This window comes from Capricornis sumatraensis, chromosome 3 (assembly GCF_032405125.1).
Source record: "Capricornis sumatraensis isolate serow.1 chromosome 3, serow.2, whole genome shotgun sequence".
NCBI lineage: Eukaryota > Metazoa > Chordata > Mammalia > Artiodactyla > Bovidae > Capricornis > Capricornis sumatraensis.
Genome location: NC_091071.1, coordinates 67767678 through 67789802, shown reverse-complemented (window position 1 = coordinate 67789802; position 22125 = coordinate 67767678). Strand labels below are relative to the sequence as shown.

General features: G+C 42.7%; 1 protein-coding gene across 2 annotated transcripts; it reads left to right on the top strand.

The window, feature by feature from the left end:
• Positions 1–7955: 7955 nt before the first annotated feature.
• Positions 7956–19875, top strand: CDCA7 (cell division cycle associated 7). 2 transcript variants are annotated; one of them, XM_068969359.1, is made up of 10 exons: positions 7956–7976; positions 11169–11294; positions 11715–11951; positions 14643–14879; positions 15183–15260; positions 16112–16315; positions 16884–17021; positions 17998–18147; positions 18539–18675; positions 19770–19875. In XM_068969359.1, the coding sequence occupies exons 1-10, from the start codon at positions 7956–7958 to the stop codon at positions 19798–19800; spliced, it is 1359 nt and encodes a 452-aa protein (XP_068825460.1). In that variant the 3' UTR covers positions 19801–19875. The 2 variants fall into 2 exon arrangements, with proteins under 2 accessions (XP_068825460.1, XP_068825461.1); XM_068969360.1 differs by lacking the exon at positions 11715–11951.
• Positions 19876–22125: the final 2250 nt, after the last annotated feature.

Here is a 22125-nt window from a genome sequence, read left to right as displayed (position 1 = left end):
GTCCATTCTGAAGGAGATCAGCCCTGGGATTTCTTTGGAAGGAATGATGCTAAAGCTGAAACTCCAGTACTTTGGCCACCTCATGCGAAGAGTTGACTCATTGGAAAAGACTCTGATGCTGGGAGGGATTGGGGGCAGGAGGAGAAGGGGACAACCGAGGATGAGATGGCTGGATGGACGTGAGTCTGAGTGAGCTCCGGCGTTGGTGATGGACAGGGAGGCCTGGCGTGCTGCAATTCATGGAGTCGCAAAGAGTTGGACACGATTGAGTGACTGAACTGAACTGAACTGAACTGAACTGTAGTTGCAGATTCTGGTCTTGCTGAAACAGGAAAAGACATCCCTTCCTCCCTTTAGAAAATTCTTTCATTAAATGTTAAAGGGAGCAGTCCATTCTGAGTTACATCCCCAGGAGGCACAAGTTTCATCAGCCTGTTTAAAGACCATTAAGTGGAATGACTGTGTCTCACTCCAAAACATCTCTTTGAACCAAAAATCTAAGTGGTCCAGGAGATTCCCAGCCTAGCTTGAGTATCTGTCAGTCATTTCCTTTTGCACTGACCCTCATCAAGGGCATGCTGGTTCTCCTAAGGCTGGATCTCTGTATGCCTGAGCCAGACTGACAATGCTGATTGTTTTTTCCTCGTTTCTTCCTGGTGGCCCATGAAGGGAGGACATGTCTGTGAGTTATGGATATTATGAGTCATGATCATGAAAATTATTTTTAGTTAAAAAAATTGCAACTTTTTTTTTCCTGTCACACACCCTGTAGGATCTTAATTCCCCAAGCAAGAATGGAACCTGTGCCCCGTGCAGTGTTAGCTCTGAGTTCTAACAACTGAACCACCTGGGAATTTAACCCAAACAAATCTATTAATATTACAGCAAAAAAGAACTGTGAACTACAATGACTTTTTGAACTATTAATAGTTCCATCACATTTTCCATAGTAATTTCTTCTCTAGAAATCTGGGAGAGGATAGGATGGGAATGTGGTTTTCCTTCTCACTTCCAACACATTTAACCTGACCCCATGAGTCCTTATGGAATCCAGATTTTTGGTCAGCTGTTTGTTGTTGTTATTTTTTAAAAATGTGGTCATATGTACATGAAATTTATCATTTTAATCATTTGAAAGTGTGCAATTCAGTGGCATTAAGTCGCTCGCTCAGTCGTGTTCGACTCTTTGCAGCCCCGTGGACTGTAGCCCGCCAGGCTCCTCTGTCCTTGGGATTCTCCAGGCAAGAATGCTGGAGTGGGTTGCCATTTCCTTCTCCAGGGATCTTCCTGACCCAGGGATCGAACCCGGGTCTCCGGCATTGCGGGCCGACGCTTTAACCTCTGGGCCACCAGGTGTACTCAAAATGTTGTGCAGTCATTAGCACTATCCATTTCCAGAACTTTTTCATTGTCCCAAACAGAAACGCTGTATGTGTTAAGGAGTCATTTCCCTCCTTCCCTTCAGTCCCTGGTAACCTCTATTCTACTTTCTCAATTTTTCTATTCTACGTACTTTATATAGTATTTGTCCTTTCGTGTGTCTGGCTTATTTCAATTAACACAGTGCTTTTTAGGTTCATCTATGTAACAGAATTTCATTCATTTTAAGGCTAATTAACATTCCATTGTATGTATATACCACATTTTTTTCCTATCCATTCATCTGTTGATGGACATTTGAGTGCTTAACACCTTCTGGCTATTGTTAATAACACCGCTGCAAGCATGGGTGTACAAGTTTATCATTGAATTCCTGCTTCAAGTCTTTGGGTATATGCCTAGGAATGGAGTCGATGGATCATGTGGTAATTCTATGTTTAACTTTTTGAGGTCTGCTGGTGGACTGGTTTTGAGTTGTATAGATTAATGTGCAGATTAGGCTCCTCCCTAGGGTCCTGATCAGTATCTTGAGCTTTTAACCAATCTATAGTCAATCCTGAAGTCTCCTTTTAGCTAATAGTCAAACTTCCTCTCTCTACAATTCTCTTTGCACAGAGTTGCTTAAGAGGAACTGATCTGAAGAAGAAATCAATGCCCTGGAAAATTCACAAGTAGGACAGTTTACAATAAGCTGTCTATGCAGCGAACAGAGAAAAGAAACTTTTCACACCTTTTTTTTTGGTACTCCCTAGTTGTTTCCAGTGGTGAGAAAGTGCTAAAGTGTTAGTCGCTCAGTTGTGTCTGACTCTTTGCAACCCAATGGACTGTATGTAGCCCACGAGGCTCCTTTGTCCATTGAATTCTCCAGGCAAGAACATCCTCCATTCTCCAGGGGATCTTCCCAACCCAGAAATCGAGCCCTGGTATCACACTGCATGCATGTTCCTTACCATCTGAGCAACCAGGGAAGCGCCCCAGTGGTGGTGGTGGGATGATCAAATTAAAAACAAACCAAAAACTTTTGAGTAAAAACAAACAGAAACCTTGCTAAGTACAAAATTTTTAAAAAGTTCTGGAAGGAGAACAAGTTAGAAGGGAGTTTGGATCATAAAAATGTAGGCAGAGTTATAGTTATAATTCAGCTTCTGTAATGTTGAAACTGACTGATTCAGTAATTAAAACTTGACTTTATCTTATTCAGTGTTTAATGGTGCCTTAACACTAGCAATCAAGTATTTCACAATAGATAATGCTTATCCATGAAAAACCAAATATTTCTTCTTGCAAAGATTGTGGGATTTGCATTCACGTTTCCATCTTCCATTCTCGCATCAGGCATCAGATTCAGTAAACTGACCTACTTAAAATGGTGTTGACATATGATTAAAAGCAAACATACCAATATGGTTTGGAGGCATAGGATTTATGAATTTGACTGAGCCAGGGTGGTCATGGGCTGGGCCCTCATGCAGAGGGACTTCTGGCAACAGAAGGGTAACTTTAGAGTTTTTTGGTTTCTTGCCTTTGTGCATCCTGAAAGCAGGCACTGGGCAAGTAAATCAATAATTAGGGGGTTATTTAAAGTAGAGATTTGTCACCTGACAGACCGCAACCCGTCTATATCCACAAACACAGTGACAACTCTCCCAGCCCTTTGTCCCCACGTGTGTGGTGGCTATTGAGGGTTTCTCATTTACAGAGCAGGTTGGGTTCAAGTTACCTTGCTTGAAAGAAGGAAAGGTGGGTGGGACTAGAGCAGCACACCTACAGGGGCATTAGCTTTGTTTTGAAATCCATCTAAAAGGGATACCTCTTATTATTAATTTTTGCACTCTTTGTCCTAAAACCAAGCATCTCGAGGTCGAGATTGACTTAATTCACCTTGTTATTCTACAGGTGCTGAGTGCTCAGATGCTCAGGGTCAAGTACCAAACTTAATAGGAAATGAAATTCTTTGTGCAAAGTGAATAAAAGCGATGAGACAGCATACAACCTTCCTGAAAGTTCATAATAGCCTGAGGAGTTCAAAGCTCTGTTACAGGAGATTGGTATTTTAGAATGTTTCACAGATTTAAAATTCCTCCCACAATCATTCTAGTTGGTAATAAGTAGTTACTGAGGACCTGCTGTATTTACAGCCCTTGGATCAGATACTGTCTGTATATGACAGGTATGTGCTTATGCAATGTCAGGTATGTGCCTACTGCCTGTTGCTCTGGCCAGTGACCTCATCATCTCTGCTCATTGAATTTCCATTCTTACTCATTTGCATCTTTCATTCAAAATGAACATTTTACCAGTATATGATTAACATAGTGACTTAAAACCTTTATGAAGTAGCTAAAATTACAAGACTAACTGGCATTCCCTTTTATAGGACCCTGTATGGAACTGCATATGTGTGTGTGTGTATATATACACACACACACACATATATATGTATATATAACTGCATGTGTGTGTGTGGGTATATATACCTGCATGTGTGTGTATATACATACACACACACACATATATATATGTATATATAACTGCATGTGTGTATGTGTATATATACATACATACACATATATGTATATATAACTGCATGTGTGTGTGTATATATATTTTGGGGGGTGCTGTGTTGGGTCTTTGCTGTGGGCAGCCTTCTCCAGTTGTAGTGCATGGGCTTAGTTGCCCTGTGGCATGTGGGATCTTTGTTCCCCCTACCCCACAAGGGATCAAAACCACCTCTCCCCCAGGTCCCCTGCCTTGGAAGGTGGATTCTTAACCACTGGACCATCAAGGAAATTCCAGGACTGCATATTTAACACTACAGTATATGTCTTGATTGACAGGACAACTGTTTCAAAATTAAAAAAAAAACTTTGTATCATAAAATGTTTCCGATACAAAGCCCACAAGTGAAATTGTAAGACACTCATGTATCTACTACTCACATTGAACACTTTGCCATTTTTTCTTCGTACTGTTTATTTTTACTTTAAAAAATATTTATTTATTTATTTGGCTTCACCAGGTCTTAGTTGTGGCACATGGGATCTTTACCTGTGGCACGTGGAATAGCTCCCTGACCAGGGATCGAACCCCAGACCTCCTATACTGAGCACGCAGAGTCTTAGCCACTGGATCACCTGGGAAGTCCCCATACCGTTTATTTTTAAAGAAAGCATTAGTGATAGAGTGGAAAACCTCATCTTCCCGTGTCCTCCATCTTTCCCTCCTTAGAGTTAACCTCTATCCTATTCTAATCACTCATGTCTTTATATACTTTCATAGTTTATGTATGTTTTGTGTTTTTAAAATTTGCATAAGGGGTATCCTTTACCAAAATGTTTGCAATTTGCTCTTCCATTCAACATTAAGATTTACCTACATTGATGCATGTAAGCTATGCCATTCCTTTGAACACTGTTCAAATTCTCTTGTATGAATATACCACTGTTGCTGTCTCCATTTCCTTTCTGAGGGCCATTCAGATTGTTTCTAATATCTTATTATGGTATACAACACTACTATGAATGAACAATCCATTCCTCTGGTCCAGTTAGCCCTGCCTTCAAAATGATGTATCTTAAAATCTGACCACGTTCTGCCTCATCCCACAATCACCCTAGTCCAAAACATCATTTTCTCTTTTAGGGATTCCTAAGTGTCTCTCTCTTGCTCTCCCCTTCCCATTTAGTATATAGTTCACGCAGCTCACGGAGTCTGATTGGGTCTTTTCTTCATCAGAATCCTTCCCCGCATACCTGATATAAAGTCCAAGCTTCTTCCATGGCCAGGGAGCCCCCATGTGATCTCTCCCATGCCCTCTCTTTCTCTACCTTTCTGTAGTTCAGTATGGTCTGCTGCTGAGCTTCTGTTCACTGCCTTAGAGCCTTTGAACTAGCTGTTCACTCTGTCTTATGCCAGCTCTTCCTTCATCTCCCTATGGATTCCTCCCTATTTTTTTTTAAATGTATTTATTTATTTGGCTGCACCAAGTCTAAGTTGTGGCATATGGGATCTTTAGTTGTGGTATGTGTGATCTAGTTCCCTGGGATCGAATCCGGGTCTTCTGCTTTGCAAGCGTGGAGTCTCAGCCACTGAAGTTCCCCTCCCTTGTCTTTATTTGGGTTTTTGATCAGATAACACCTCCTTTCCTGTTTCTATTATCTGAATTGGTACCTCTTTTCTTTCCTATCCCTTTATTCTGCTCTCTGCTTCCCTGATAGCTCAGATGGTAATAAATCTGCCAGCAATGCAGAAGACTTGGGTTTGATCCCTGGGTTGGGAAGATCCCCTGGAGGAGGAAATGGCAACCCACTTCAGTACGTTTGCCTGGAGAATTCCATGGACAGAGGAACCTGGTGGGCTATAGTCCATGAGGTCACGAAGAGTTGGACACTACTAAGCAACTAACAGTTTCTTCTCAGAAGTGATCACATCTGAAATCATCTTATTGTTTAGTTCCGCTCCTCCACTAGAATGTAAACTCCCTGGGCTTTATGCCCTAGTTCTCAGAAAAGTGCCTAGTGTTACAGATATTGGCAAGCCTCAGCTGAACAAACAAGGGAGCACCAGTACAAGCCTCAATGCACCTTCTCCTGGACAGTGTCTTGGAAACTTGTTGATGGTGAAGCACAATAAGGAGTGCACATTTTATACAGCATACACACAGACAGGCACAAGAGTTTCAGGAAACAATATACTACTCTTATTTTTAAAATTCTATTTCAAAAAGAAAGAAAATATGCTAGTTGCAACCCATGAAATTGATTTCAAAATTTGCCAATGGGTTCTAACTCACAGTGTGAAAAACTTTGTTTTAGAGTATATACCTGTAAGTGGTTTTGCTGAACATTCCTGAATTGCTCTCCAAAGTGAAACATTTACACTGATAACATTGTTGCAGGGATTTCCTCATATCCTTACCAACACATGGTCTTAACAGGCTTTAAATTTTTTTGTCAGTCTGAGTGAAACTATGTTTTCATTTGCATTTTCCTGATTACTAAAAAGAATAGCCCAGTGATCTTAACCCAAAAAAATAATGTAAACTATATTATAGTGCCCCTGGAGGACTAAGCAGATTCTTTACCAACTGAGCCACAAGGAAAGCCCTCCTTTCCAGAACCAGTAGGCAAAGTGACTTAATCTTTCCCGTCCTTAGTTTAGCAATTCCAAATTCTCATGTTTGATTTTAGTGGCACAGATTGCATTTCCAAGGACACAGCACTAAGGACAATTTTAGTTCATTCACCATTCATGCAGTCATTTATTTACTCAACAAATATTTATCGAGGGCCCACTACTGCCAAGGAATTTTGAAGGACAGACCAACAACCTCTCGGCGCCTACCTTCCAGACCAGGAGTTCTTTGTCCCTGGCACTGTGGCACAGTGACCACGGAGCAGGAAGACTCTGAGCAAGTCCCCTCCAATTTTTCCAATCCACATTCTCTTACGTCTTGTTCACAAGCTTTTGTCTTCAGTACACCCAGAGAGGAAGCAGTATGTTCATCTCTTCCTGCAAAGAAGTATTCCCAAGAGAAGTTGGGAAGGAGAAAACTGATGTTTCATTTCAAGCATTTGTTTTAAAATCTAAGATTACAATTAGCCTCTTTTAAAGCAATCCAATTTATTTAACTTTTTCTTCTCAAAGCAACTTTTTTTTCTTACTCTCTACATACATTTGTTTTAAAGCTTCACACTTGATCTCGTTGTAATGTCAGGTTCGATTCAAAGGGCCATGAAAAATCTCAAGTTCTTTCTGACTTAAGTGATTACAAATTTTGACAGAAGAAAGGAGCCCCAAATCACATTATTACAGTCTTTAGCTTCTATTCTTCTATAATCTCTAGACTTTATTATCCCATAGTTAAGTCTTAACTAACATCAGACCTTTCTTATTTAAAAATCACAAGTCTTATGTAAAAGAACTTCCCGTGCTTTCTAGAAAGAAAGATAAGGGATTTAGCTCATTTTATTACTTTAGATAATGGTGTGGTTACCAGATAAGAGGTGCTAGCTATATCGTGGGACAGTGTCTGGGCTGTTGGGAGTTCGTGCTCCAGTCTTTGATTTTTATTTTAAATAACGTAAACCGCACGCCTCAGGGAAAGTGCTAAGTGCGGAGGCTGGCACCGCTCTCCATTACCCCCTGTCTCCCGCTTCCCCACCCCAGCCCCAGAATTCATGCAAATTAGACTGCTATCCCCGGGGCAATTTGACCCATTTTCGCGCCATTCTGTAGGGACCGTGCAGCTATGTAAAGAGAGAGGTCCCGGAGCTTCCAAGGCAGTAATTTTCCAAGGCGGATCTTAGCGGACTGCAAGACCATTACTGGACTTTAGCGCATCTGGAAGGGCTGCTTTTTTCTCGGGGCCGAGTGGGTCTTGCGCGGGTGGGCCGTTACCAAAGCTGGCAGGACCTGAGCCTCAACGCGGGAAAGTCGGCCCCGCCCCGCCCCTCCGGCCCCGGCTCTGCACACCCCGCCCGCCGGCCCGCGCGGCTAGGGCTCCGGCTCCTGCGCTGTGGGACGGCGGCGCGCGCGGCTGCTCAGCTCTCCCCGCTCCAGCGCCGGCCGCCAGCATGGACGCTCGCCGCGCGCGGGTGAGGCTGGACGGGCTAAGGCGCGGGATGGGCGCGGTGGGTGCTGGGGGCGGGCTGACCCCTCCAACTTCGCCGGCGGAGTGCCCTTATCAACGGGTGGCAGTCCTGGGCGGCACCCGTTTAGGCAAGCCCCAGATTTTGTGCACTTGGGGGTATTTTGGAGACTAGGCACTGTGTCCAGCGGGCGTGACACCCGGCGCGCGGGCGGTCAGAGAGTTGTGAGGTTTGAGGTTTGCAGGATGCTTTGCAGCCTGGGGGAGCTCAAGGCCACGTGCGTCCGAGGCACACGTGTGCTGCGGGCAGCAGGGGCGGACCGGTCCCCCATTGTGTCTGCTGGTCCGAACCCTGCCCGCGGGGCGCAGAGGGGAGCGGGACGTGGAGGAGGGTGCTGCCCTGCAGCCTCCCGGACCTTTCCCGTGCGCAGCCCAGGGAGGATGAATGTCTGGTAACGCATCCTCCTGGGCGCTGGCTTCCTGCTTGTTTTTCCCTTGGCCGTGCTGGCAGGCGCATCTAACTGCTGAAAGTTGATGGCTTGGGAGTTTAAAGGTCTTGAAAACCTCTCTCTTTAGAACTTGGGCTGCCCACACTTGAGAGAGCACTTACGGTCACAGGAGGTGATTAGTGCAATGGTGGTCTCATCGGTTTGCCGACCATTTGCTCGTTTGCCATTCCCTTCCCCATCCCCCAGCCTTTCTTGCAGCAACAGGACGGAGCCCTGAATGGAACATGGAACGTTACTGTTTACTCTAACGGAAACCGGAACGGAGGGTCTGCCCCAGGAGAGGTTAGAGGGTGGGGGGTTGGGTGAAGAGGAAGAAAATGACAAGCTTAAAATAAATAGCAGGGGTAAGGGGCCCACGTGAGGGGGCTGGGGTACTCCGGGAGTGGGTTGGAGAGGGCGTGTTGGGGGCGTAGTTTCAGAGATACCTCTTCCTGAATGGACCTTGACATTGGCTTTCAGGATGAAGAAAACCACATGTAGCAGGACCTGGAATCTGACGTCCCTGGGTTCAAATTTGAGCCATCATGGGACTTGAATAATCTGTTTCACAACTCTACGCCTCAGTTTCCACCTTTGTTGCAAGGAATTGCTTAGTGCCTGGCAGAAAAAATTAAAAAAACCTGTTGAATGGTATTTATTACCTACCTGCCAGGAAAGTCCATGACCATTTGTGTTGCTTCTTTCTGTCTTATTCTCCAAGCATACATTTGCCTGTTAACTAACTTCGCATGTGCTGACTCGTTAACGCCCAGCCCAGCAATTATTTCCCTGAAAGCTTCCAATAGAATACCTACCTTGAGGCAGTCTTGTGCCTCTGACTGCAGGCAGGTAGATTGATGATTGCGGGAGAGCGGGCGTGCTAATAAGTTGCTTCAGTCCTGTCTGACTCTTTGCGACCCTATGGACTGTAGCCCACCAGGCTCCTCTGTCCATGGAGTTTCCAGGCAAGAATACTGGAGTGGGTTGCCATGCCCTCCTCTAGGGGATCTTTCCTCCCCAGGGATTGAACCCCCACCCAGGGCTCCTGCATTGCGGGAGGATTCTTTTCCTTTGAGCCACCGGAAATGGTGATAATTCCAGCAGCAGTGTGAGGAGCACAGCTATTTTAGGAGACTGCAGACTCCTTCCAGCCCTGTGATCTTGGGCAATCTAATTTCACCTACCTGGTACTTTTAATTTGTTCATCTGGAAAATAGGGACTTTCTGAGACCTACCTATTATCACATTTTCATGATTTTTAAAAGGACAAGACTAAAACTTCCTAAGATGATTGAATGGAGTCTGTTGAGAAGCACTGACTGGGTGGTTGGGTTCCACCATCATGAAAATAATTTTATTTTCAAGAGAAATGTGTAACGTTAGGTGTAGAAAGAAGATCAGAAAGTTATGTTCCCCCTACACCTCACGTCTTGGCATTATTTTGCAGGACCCATAGCAGAACTTGCCTTCTTAAAGTTTTCAGTGTATGGAGTCACTTCTGTTAGTCCATGGCCATATTTCAGATATGAGAAATATAGGAAGTAATACAACAGTAATGATATTCATTGGAAAGACTGATACTGAAGCTCCAGTACTTTGGCCAACTGGTGCAAAGAGCCAACTCACTGGAAAAGACTCTGATGGTGGGAAAGATTCAGGGCAAGAGGAGGAGAAGGGCATGGTGGGGGATGAGACAGATAACATCACTGACTCAATGGACATGATGAGTTTGAGCAAACTCTGGGAGGTAGGGAAGCACAGGGAAGCCTGGCGTGCTGCATTTGATGGGTTGCAAAGAGTTGGACACGACTTAGCGACTGCACAACATTTAAAAAATCTCTTATTATTAAATATGAGGAAATGGTAGAAACTACTATCTTTTTTACATGAAGTAGATGTCAGTTGCATATTCTAATGATTGGTGCCAGGCAGGAAAGAAGCATTTTCATATCCATAGGGCATATGTGTCTAATAAAAGGGCTTGTAAAAACTTAAGACTTGTGCAGCAATGAAACTACAGAAAGAGCTGAATGGCCAGCCTAATAGAGCCCTGAAGTGGAATTGGGCATTCTACCTGAGTTTGGAAGACTGACCTTTAACTTGGTTCTTGTTCATTTGTTCACTGGGTTGATATATTTGATTTGTAAAGACTTGTGCAGAAATCACTGTTCCCCTCCTGATTGGCACAAGGGCTGTTTGAAAGTCTGCCCTCTTGAAGTAGAGGTGCTGCCCAGGATTTGAGGTTTGAGAAATTAGCATCACAGTACAGAGCCCAAAGCTTACTTAGAAAGACCTCATTAGCTTGATTTTGGCTGAGGGAAAGAAATCACTCTACCATTTTATACTTTTGAAGTACAGTCTAATTTCTTTCTTTTTTTTTTTAAAGGGCAGATTTTAGCAGTTTAGCATTTAACGCCTTGGGAGCTCAGTATAATGTTAAGAGTTTGGGAGTTTTTAAGGTGGGTTAAAGGGTAATTCCACAGGTATTTGAATAAATTGATACCAGTGTTCCCTCAAAGGGATCTCTTTAGGATTTTACCTGATTTTGGAAAATTTTGTAGCAATTGCAAACCCTCCTTTTTCTTTGTAGGATATAAGAAATGGACATACCTCCTCTGCGCTGTTTGAACCTACTCAACTGAAAAATGATACCTTTCTTTAGATTCTGCAGCAAGCATCCCATTTAATAGTATGGCCGTTTCCGTTTGCAGCAAAAGGATTGCAGAGCCAAGAAGAACTTCAAGAAATTCAGATATGTGAAGTTGATTTCCATGGAAACCCCGTCATCCTCTGATGACAGTTGTGACAGCTTTGCTTCTGATAATTTTGCAAACACAGTAAGTGCTGCCTGAGAATAAACAGAATGGAGTCTGCAGTGCTCAAAATGCCCCAAATGCTTTGTGCATGATTAAAACTGCTTGCTTTTTGCCTACATTTCTATACAGCTGTTACGAAAATACAGTATGCACTGTAATTTCATTTCACTTTTTGCTGTGGTTCTAGGTAGTAATTGTTGGAGGTAGATTAGCTACTTATTCTATCCTTTTGAAATGTCGCCTAACCTAACATGCCTGATGATTTGCCATAACAACTCAGAAATCATTTGTAAACCTCTGAACCATTTTTCTTTGTAACAAAAGCTATTCTCTTGTAGTGCACTTGTAAATGTGATTTGCTCTCTGCACGGTTTACGGAAAATTGGTTCTTCAAAAAGGAAAAAAAAAATGCACAACCACATTTATTTATTTATTTTACAGAAACCTAAATTCAGGTCAGATATCAGTGAAGAACTGGCAAATGTTTTTTATGAGGACTCTGATAATGAATCTTTCTGCGGCTTTTCAGAAAGTGAGGTGCAAGATGTGTTAGACCATTGTGGATTTTTACAGAAATCAAGGCCAGATGTCACTAACGAACTGGCCAGTATTTTTCATGGCGACTCTGATGATGAATCGTTTTGCGGTTTCTCAGAGAGTGAGATACAGGATGGAATGGTGAGTTTGAGAATTTCACCAATATCAAGCAATAAGGTACATTTAGAGGCATGACATACTTGCTTAAAAATTTTTTTTCCTTATGATTTTCATTTTAGTCATGCCAGAAGGTTTTGTTGATCTTTTAAGAAAGTTTTGAGTATTTTCTTCATGTCTTAAAGCAGTTTTTTGCTAATGTAATTCTAATAGTAAGGCTTAAGGATTTTTGTAGTCTCTGAAAATCTTAGAAACTTGTAAGAAACAATTGGCCAGCATGCAGATTTCTGTGGCCACAGAAAGGAAGCCCAATCAGAGGAAGCAGAGATGTCCTCAAGATGAGCTCCAGTGACATTTAAGTGCCCAGACCAGGGCCTGACATAGAGAAGGCCTTCAGTAAATGTTGCTTCCCATAGTGAATCTATACCTGGACCTGGAAAGCCTGTGATAACTCACATGCAGGAGCTTGAGTGCAGGTGATGACAGTTAGGGCCCTGCCTGCTTCTGCTCTTGCTCCTTCGCTGGCTTTTCTTACGCCTGCTGTCTTACCTTTAACCTCTATTGTCCTGCTCAGGACGCTGCTGCCAAGGATGCGCCTCAGTCCCACTCTTATCTGAGCACGCTGTTGACTTCTGTGCATGTTTTCCTCTTAGCAACACTTTCTCGACAAAGGAAGTGTGTTTCGGGTGCATGCTCCTCAGCTCATTGTGGTCTGACACGGGTCCACTGCCTGGGACCACAGTTGGGCGGCGCTGATATAAGTGAGAACATCTGGCCAGGGAGTGTTTTATCATGACGTAACTTCATGATAGTGTAATGTTTTCTCTTAAGAGGTGATGCTGATCTGAATCAGTGCGTATTGGAGTTATTGGCAGCACTGCTCTCTGAATCTGGGTATGACTCAAACATTGTCTATAGCCTGATTCATTTCTGGGCAGTGTTTCAGTTCTTTGTAGATGCTGTTTGTTGCGACTGAGAAAATGCCAATCGATTAAAAGGCTTAAGGATTTGTAAAAGTTTTTTTGTCATTTTATGTTCTCTCAATCTGCACACTAAAAATAACATAAAGGTTATAAAAAGCAATGAGTTTGTTGAAATGTTAAAAAACGCTTCTTCCATTTTGGGACTTTATGGGTGGTATTTTTTACTTCTCTCTTTTTTGTAAGTTTGTTTTCAACAATCACCACAATCAATTTCAGAATGTTTTCATCACCCCAAAAAGAAACCCTGTTCCCATCAGCAGTCACTTCGCATCCTTTCCCAGCACCCTCAGTTCCTGGCAACCACCAGTCTATTTCCTCTCCTAGGTTTGCCTGTTCTAGGCATTTCATATAAATGGAACCAAACAATATGTGGTCGATTGCGACTTCACTTAGCATGATGTTCCTGAGGTTCTTCCGTGTGTCATTACTTTGTATCTTTTTATTGCTGAATAATACTCAGCTATAAATATTCAGACTATATCACGTTTTATGTATCCATTCATCAGCTGATGGATGTTTGAGTTGTTGGCACCTTTTGGCTATTTTGAATGATGCTGTTGTGAACATTCATGTGCAAGTGTTTGTGTGGATATACACACCTGAGTATATATATACCCAAGAGTAGAATTGCTGAGTCATACAGTCTCTATGTTTAACCTTTTGAGGAACTGCCAGACTGTTCCAAAGTGGCTGCCCCATTTTACACTCCTCCCAGGGTTTGCAGGTTCTGGTTTTTCCACATCCTTGCCATACTTGTTTATTTGGCTCTGCTAGTAGGTGGAAAGTGATATCTCATGATTCTGATTTTCCCCGGTGGCCAACATTAATACATTTTAAATGATGGAAACATTCCTTTTGGAATCTGAAATTTAAAAAATTTTATGCTTACACAAAATGGATTAGAGAGTTGTTGTTAATGTTGTTTAGTTGCTAAGTTATGTCTGACTCTTGTGACCCCGTGGCCTGTAGCCTGCCAGGCTCTTCTGTCCTTGAGATTTCGAGAGAGGTAGTCAGATTCATAGAGACAGAATGTAGAATGACGCTTGCCAGGAGTTCTGGGGGAGTAATTGTTTAATAAGTATAGAGTTTTAGTTTATGAAGATGAAAAATTTCTGGAGATGGATGGTGGTGATAATCGTTGCTAAACATGGAGCCTATTTAATGTCACTCAACTGTACACTTAAGAATGGTTGAAGAGTAACAACATTGTAAATTAACTATACTCCAATAAAAATTAAAACAAATGGTTAAAGGGGTAAATTTTATGTTATGTATATTTTGCTACAGTTTTTTAAAAAGTAGATTAGAGCATTGAGACGTCTTTAATATAGTTTAATACTACCATAAGTATGGAAGTCATGAGAGAACATATATTTGTTTCTAGGGGAATTCTTTTAAAATACATCGATTCTATTTTTTAAAGAAGTGGAAAAAGAAGCTGGGATTTTTCAGTTTAAAAAATGACTCAGAACCACCGTCCTAGAGGCTGTGACTGTGGCTTAGTACAGTGTGTCCCAGGAAAGCTCCTAGTTAATTGGCCCTCAGGTTGTTGTGTTTACTGGTAATTCCTGATTTTGTTACTCAGAGCCGCCAGTTAAACTTGACAATTAAAGCGTTCAATGCAAATGTATTTGCAAGTGTCTTTTGTTCCAAAGGCATTGTGTAGTCACACTCTTGCAGACTGTGTGACAGTCAGCAAGTCATTAACGACTCACTTGTTCTGATGGACCAGAGGCTGCAGGCGGACCTCGAGGGCTGTCGGACCCGCAGTCAGTGCACGCGGTCGGGACCTCTCCGCGTGGCCATGAAGTTTCCCACTCGAAGCACCAGGGGAGCAGCCAACAAAAGAACAGTGCCCTCTGAACCCCCAGAGAATTCTGTGACCGATTCCAATTCTGACTCGGAAGATGAAAGTGGCATGAATTTCTTGGAGAAAAGGGCTTTAAATATAAAGCAAAACAAAGCAATGGTAGGTGTCTGACTTTGAAGGTGTCAGAACTGATGACCCTTCCCAGCATTTCTCTAAGCCACTTGTTGCTTATATCCGTGTCCTAAGAACTGTTTTCCACGTAGCTCTGAAAACGTCATCACATATGCTTTAACATGTATTTCTTTCCCTTTTCTAACTTTTCTGTTTTTTCAGTCTGTGAAAGTTTTGGGAAATGTACAGGGGAAGCAAACTCTGAGTCGCGCTGCTGTGATTTCTAGAATTTGCTTGTTTACAGCAGTTACTGTAAACCAATAATTTCTGTTTAATTTCCTCCCTTTCTAGCTTGCAAAACTCATGTCAGAATTAGAAAGCTTCCCTGGCTCCTTCCCTGGAAGGCGTTCCCTGCCGGGCCCCAGTTCAGTAAGTATAAATATTTGTGTGTAGAATGGTGTTTGGGGTAGGTCTGAGGTGTTGTGATAGTTTAAAGTCCGATTTTGTTATTTTGTGTGATCTTGTAGACAGAGGCGATAGAGGAAGTCTAAAAGATCTCTGGGACCTCTTCCTTGCACCCCAGGCCAGGTGTGGGCCCTCTACCCCATGCTCAAATCACCCCCCTTTTTTGGCTGCACTGCATATCATGTGAGATCCTAGTTCTCGCACGAGGGATTGAACACACACTCCCTGCAGTGGAAACATGGAGTCTTAAGCACTGAACTGTCAGAGTAGTTCCTCAAATGCCTTTTGATTGGTTATTTCTCTCCCTCCCACTCAAATAAACTAAGTCCCTCAGGGATAGGGAAGAAAAATCGCAAGTTGTTTTTTCTGTAACTCCAGCCCTTGGAACATTTCTACCTGGCATGGTAATCTGTCTTTTTAAAATCTGAGAATGAGAAAAAAAGAAGAAACGATTTCTTAAACCAAGTCATGGCCTAATATATGTGATTGTATTCCAAGGAGCTAAGCTTGTGCTACTTAAGAGATATTGTAGAAAAGGTTTTTTTTTTTTTTTTTAAGAAAACAAGAATTTTTCCTTACATCTTTATCAAATCAAGAATAAACAGGTCATCCCTGAGTTTGAGAGAAACTGGGCTTGGTGTTACAGAAGCTGAATTTCAATGGCTGTATTATGTCTGGGCTCATTTCCCATGCATTACACAAAGGATGAAGGAAAATGGCAAGTGGAGCATTCCTTTTACTTCTGGGAAAACCTGCCGCAGGAGAAGCTGCCGCTTGTCATTTTGGAATAAGTGGGTCCATCCTCTGTGTTTCAGCGTCCAAAGACCCCGAGGAGGCGCACATTTCCAGGTGTCGCCTGCAGGAGAAATCCTGAGCGGAGAGCTCGTCCGCTCACAAGGTCTAGGTCCCGGGTCCTTGGGTCACTCATGGCCCTGCCCACAGAGGAGGAGGAGGAGGAGGAGGAGGAAGACAAGTACATGCTGGTGAGGAAGAGGAAGCCCATGGTTGGCTACATGAATGTGAGTTCTCTGCTTTTGCGCCTGCTCCTCTGTTTGTCATCTTCTGTGGGTCCAGGGATCATGGACAGAGGATGGGGGCACATACAATTTCGACACCAATGATCCATGTATGTTTTTAACTTAAAAAAATCAATTAATTAATTTGGCTGTGGCATGCAAACTCCGAGTGGCAGCATGTGGGATCTAGCTCCCTGACCAGGGACTGAACCTGGGCCCCCTGCGTTGGGAATGTGGAGTCTCAGCCACTGGACCACCAGGGCGGTCCCCAAGGATCTGTATTAAATGGCCTTCTCAAACCGTCCACAATGGCTAAGGTCACATCAGCTTGTTTTACTGGCTCTTGGTAGCAGGCAAGAGAATTAAAAAGTTTTCTTGGGCTTTTCTTAATTATAGGAGTTGTTTCAGTAATCTTGTTCTGTGATCCTCAGTAAATCCCCTTTCTCCGTAAGTTCCAAGACTGATTTCCAGGTTGAGTTCTCTGTGAAGGAGTGACAAAGCAAAGGTCTAAGAGTCAGAGCTGGGGAAAGCGAGCCAGGAAGGACGCTGTTCCTTGATTCTCGTTATGCAGGAAGATGACATGCCCCGAGGTCGTCGCCCCGGACCCATGACCCTTCCCCATGTCGTTCGCCCGGTGGACGAAATCACGGAGGAAGAGCTGGAGAACATCTGCAGCAACTCCCGAGAGAAGATCTATAACCGTTCATTGGTCAGAGCCTCTAAATAATGTCTGTACATGTCCCCGTCTGTGAGAGGCATTTTGCTCATGTTCTAATGGTCTTAGCGCATGGGATGTGTGCCTGGGTATTTTTTTCATGTAAGAAAAGAGAATTTTGTAGCATCCTTGGGATTTAGCCTGGTTAGTAAGTTTGCAGTAGTAGTAGTTGCTTAGGTAAATCTTCAGTAGCATTAAGTCTTTTCTCAATTTAGAAATTGATTTCATTCAGCCTAAGTAGCTGTTAATGTGTGCCTACATAGATAGGTGCTGAGGATATGCTGCTGCTGCTGCTAAGTCACTTCAGTCGTGTCCGACTCTGTGTGACCACATAGACGGCAGCCCACCAGGCTCCCCCATCCCTGGGATCCTCCAGGCAAGAACACTGGAGTGGGTTGCCATTTCCTTCTCCAGTGCATGAAAGTGAAAAGTGAGAGTGAAGTCGCTCAGTGGTGTCCGACTCCTAGCGACCCCATGGACTGCAGCCCACCAGACTCCTCTGTCCATGGGATTTGCCAGGCAAAAGTACTGGAGTGGGTTGCCATTGCCTTCTCTGCTAAGGATATGGTGGTATGCTAAAGACAAACAAGATTTGGGCAAGCTTTCTTTTGCGTAAGATCTTTTCTTGAGATAGTTTTGATAGCATTAACTGTTGCATCTGCCAGTTGAATGGAATCACCATGCTCAATACTTTTCATGGCCTGGTGTATACGTGTGTATATAGATGTGAGGTAGGATTCAAAGAGAAAAGGTCAGACTACCCACAAAAAAGGACATTCTTTTTTTTTCCTTTTAATATTTTTTTTTGTAGTCAAATTTCTCTTTCTTTTTTTTTTTTTTGGTTGTGAGGCTTGTCCTCAGCAGTAAAAGCACAGAGTCCTAACCACCAGGCTGCCGGGGGATTCCCGGAGAATGACTTTAAGATTTTCTCTACAAAGAGTAGTGTTTCTATTTTTCTTCTTATTTGCAGGGGTCAACTTGTCATCAGTGCCGCCAGAAGACTATCGATACCAAGACAAACTGCAGAAACCCAGAGTGCTGGGGCGTTCGAGGTCAATTCTGTGGCCCCTGCCTTCGAAACCGTTACGGTGAAGAAGTCAGGGATGCTCTGCTTGACCCAGTAAGGGCCTTGAAGGGGTGATCCTGTAGGCTCCAGGGTCAGCTGTGAGCTGATAGGGGCAGAGAGAGATTGAGCTCTTGGAGTTGAAAGGCAGAGGAGTTCATAGTGTCGGTACTGGACAGCTGTGAGCGCTTGCGGAGCACTCGGGACCTGGCCGTTTAGGGCAGGTCCGTTCTCTAGTTCCTGTACTGGTAGTGGTTGTGTGACTTTTTCTGTGGGATTTCCCAAGGGAAGTGATGCATTAACCACATTATGTTTTTTTGTTTCTTTAATAGTAATAAAAAAGATCTGAATGCAATTGATGACACCCACCTTGGAGGTTAAACAGGAGTAGATAAGTAAGGGGTGGTAAGGTTTGGCATAATGGTGCCTTTTCATGCTTCTCCTTCAGAACTGGCACTGCCCACCGTGTCGCGGGATCTGCAACTGCAGCTTTTGTCGGCAGCGAGATGGGCGGTGTGCGACTGGGGTGCTCGTGTACTTAGCCAAGTACCATGGCTTTGGGAATGTGCATGCTTACTTGAAAAGGTAGGGCTGGTTTTTCTCTCTTCTGCACCCCAATCTTAATTTTTTTTTTTCCCTTAAGTACTTTTCATATTTTTTTCCCTCAAACTTTAAACTCTATTTTGTATCGGGGTATAGCTGATTAACAACGTTGTGGTTGTGTTAGGTGAACAGTGAAGGGACTAAGCCGTACGTATACATGTGTCCATTCTCTCCCAAACACCCTGCCCCTGTTCATTTTTGTTATCTTAATAAAGAGAAGGTGGAAGTCGGGATAGCAATCACGTGGAAAGCAGGAGAGGCACGTGGGGCGTCAGGGAGCCTTGCAAACCTTCCTCTGGGTGGTGGTGACGCTTGCGGGCCCTCATGTGTAAAATTTAAGCTGTGCACTTAAGATGCACATTACAACTCAATAGAAACATTTTTAAAGGAGTGAATTGGGCTCTCAGAAAATTATTATTATTTTTGTAACTTTTTAAAAATAGAAATATGGTTAATTTACAATGTTGTGTTAGTTTCAGGTATACAGCAAAGTGATTCAGTTACATGTTAATATATTCCTTTTTTGTATTTTTTCCATTACAGTTTGTTACAAACTATTGACTATAGTTCCCTGTTCTATACAGTGGACCTTGTTGGTTATTTATTTTATATATAGTAGTTTGTAACTGCTAATCCCAAACTTCTGATTTGTCCTCCCCCAACTCCCTTCCCCTCTAGTAACCATGTTTGTTTTCTAGATCTGTGAGTCTGTTTCTTTTTTGTAAATAAGTTTTTATTTGTGTCATATTTTTTATTCCACATATAAGTGATATCATATGATACTTGTCTTTGTCTAATTTAGTATGAGTCTCTTGGTCTATCCAGCTGGTCCATCCAGATCGCATAATTTCATTCCTTCTTTTTTATGACTGAGTAGTATTTCACTGTATATATGCACCATATCTGCTTTATCCATTCATCTGTCAGTGGACACTTAGGTTGTTTCTATATCTTGGCTATTGTAAATTAGTGCTTCTGTGAACATTGGGGTGCGTGTGTGTTTTGGAATCAAGTTTTTTATAAGAGAATTCTTAGGCCAAAAACTATATCCTGACATGTTCCCTCTTCTCTTTCAGTCTAAAACAGGAGTTTGAAATGCAAGGATAATAACTGGAAGATCCACTCCCTGCCTTCCACTTCGCAGATCTTCCTTGTTAAAGTCTTCAGTTTTGTCATGTGATTGAAACCCAGGTTAAGAATTCTGAGGCTCAGTCTGTCTTACAGGCAAATCAGGTTGTTCCCATTAAATGCGCACGTGTGTCTGGGCATCACAGAAGTGATGTACTCTGCCCTCCTGCAGTTTCTCCTTTGCTTTTCTGCCCACCCCTCGCCCCATGCCGTTCTCTTATTTCCAGTGATTCTCCTCCATCGTTTAGTTTGGGAATCCTTTTTGAACAACAGTTTTATGAAAGCATGTTGGATTTAATTGGCGTTGAAATAGCCCTGCAATCCACGTATAAAACCAAGCACTTAGAAACACAGTAGTAGCTGTAACTACCTCTATCCAGTTTCAGAGACTGTCCCTGCAACTTGCTCACATGTAAACACTGGGTCTGATATAGCGTTTGTCAACCTTTTTAGCAGCATCATGGCACAGAAGTCGTAAGACCATGTGGAAAAATTCGGTGATTGTTGGCAAGTGGAGTATATGACTTTGGAGGCTTCTGAGGAGACTATTTCGTGTATTTTGCTTGTGATTCAAGTTGTCACAGTTGAGACTTAGTTGCTGCTGATTTCCTCTGCCATGTGCATCTGGCCCACACGGTCACAATATGAAGGTTCGAGGACAGGACTAAGCTTGAAATCATTGTAGAAAAGCCATCCTAGGAAGCTGAGATGGAGAGGCTTCAGGAGTAGGCCAATCTTTGAATTCATGGAATAGAACCTCAGGATAATTGAGTTTGCCAAATTTATTTCAGTTCATAACATAAGGTGTTTCAAATAAATTCTTGGTTATTTTGCATGGAAAATTGATACACTCAGCTACAATCCTTTGCAGTTTTTGCTTTCTTGAAGAAATCATAAGCCAGGCATAGAGGATTCATGTTCAGGCTTAAAGCACTTTTATAACTGAGAAGTGCCTTTTTTGAAAAAGGGTGACTGTCAGCAGTTCTTGAACTTGCCACCTCTGCCAGTTGAGTTTCTGGGCAGAGTCGTGTGTTGTCTCTCCCTTGCCCTGTTTTGGCATGAATCAAATCTTTCGGTAGAGGTAGACGCTAAGTGTGTGTGTGTTCGTTTGGCTTTGCGTCTGCAGCCTGTAGCTATGCCGTTCAGTTCAGTGTTTGGTGCATAATTGGACCTTGAATCAATAGATGTAAATAGAGCTTTTGATCTGTTACGCTTTTATACAAAGTTTTTTTATTTTAATAATAAAACATTTTGTTTTAGCTTGTCTTACTTTTTTAAAATCTTTGATACTCAATCTTACTGCACCGAGTCCTAATGTTTCTTTCCTATTTAAACAAAAGACCATTTCTGCCTTTTCAAGACCCACCTCCACCCTTTTGGCTTAAGTTTCTGATGACCAAGGGCTAGCTCTTTTGAACAGGGCCTGATTTGGTGATGTGAATAGCTGTGAATCAGAATCAGCTAAGATGGCTACATCGACACATAGAAAGTAGGGACCCATGAAGTTTTAAAAATGTTGTTTTCTTTCCCTTGGCCATTTGCCAACACAAGAACCAACAGCAATTTCACAATACCTGGGTATTTATTTTAGACTCCCTGTACCTTGAGGCCTGTTCTAGGACTGAGAGACTCAAAAGACAGAAACAGCATGGTTCAAAAGTTCTCTTATCCCATTCTTTTATTTTTTAATTAAAAAATTAAAAACATTTTGGGGCCATGCTGAGCAGCATGTGGGATCTTAGTTCCCCTGCATTGGAAGTGTGAAAGAAGTCTTAACTACTCAACTGCCAGGGAAGTCCTAGTACCCATTCTTCACATTAGGGTTGGCATACTACAGCCTCTTAGTTACAAAGGCAAAGAAAGGTAGGAAATTGAGAATTTTGGAGAGTGGGAGGCTAGTCTGTAGACCTGTACTGTAGCACACAGTTCTGGGTGAACAAGCTACTTTGTTGGATACCAAAATAGGGAGGCAGCCTGTAGGATTGCAAATGGGCATAGCTGGCCACATAGGAAACTTTTAAAAACATAATTCTGTGCCTTGAAAGTTTGTCGGAAGTGCTTATTATCAGATGAAAGTACTTGCTGGTAACCCATGACTGCAGCAGTGTTCAATCCAGCATTATAAAGATTGGCCGAAGAAGGGGTACTAGAGTTAGTCCAGCACCTCCTAAGTACCAGACACAGTGCTCAGCACAGGATGTGTGTTAGGCATTTTGGAGATGAGACTCAACAAGGTTAAGTATTATAACTTAAGAAAACTCAAGAGCCATGCCAGCTGTTGTAGATAATAGAACCAAACACTGT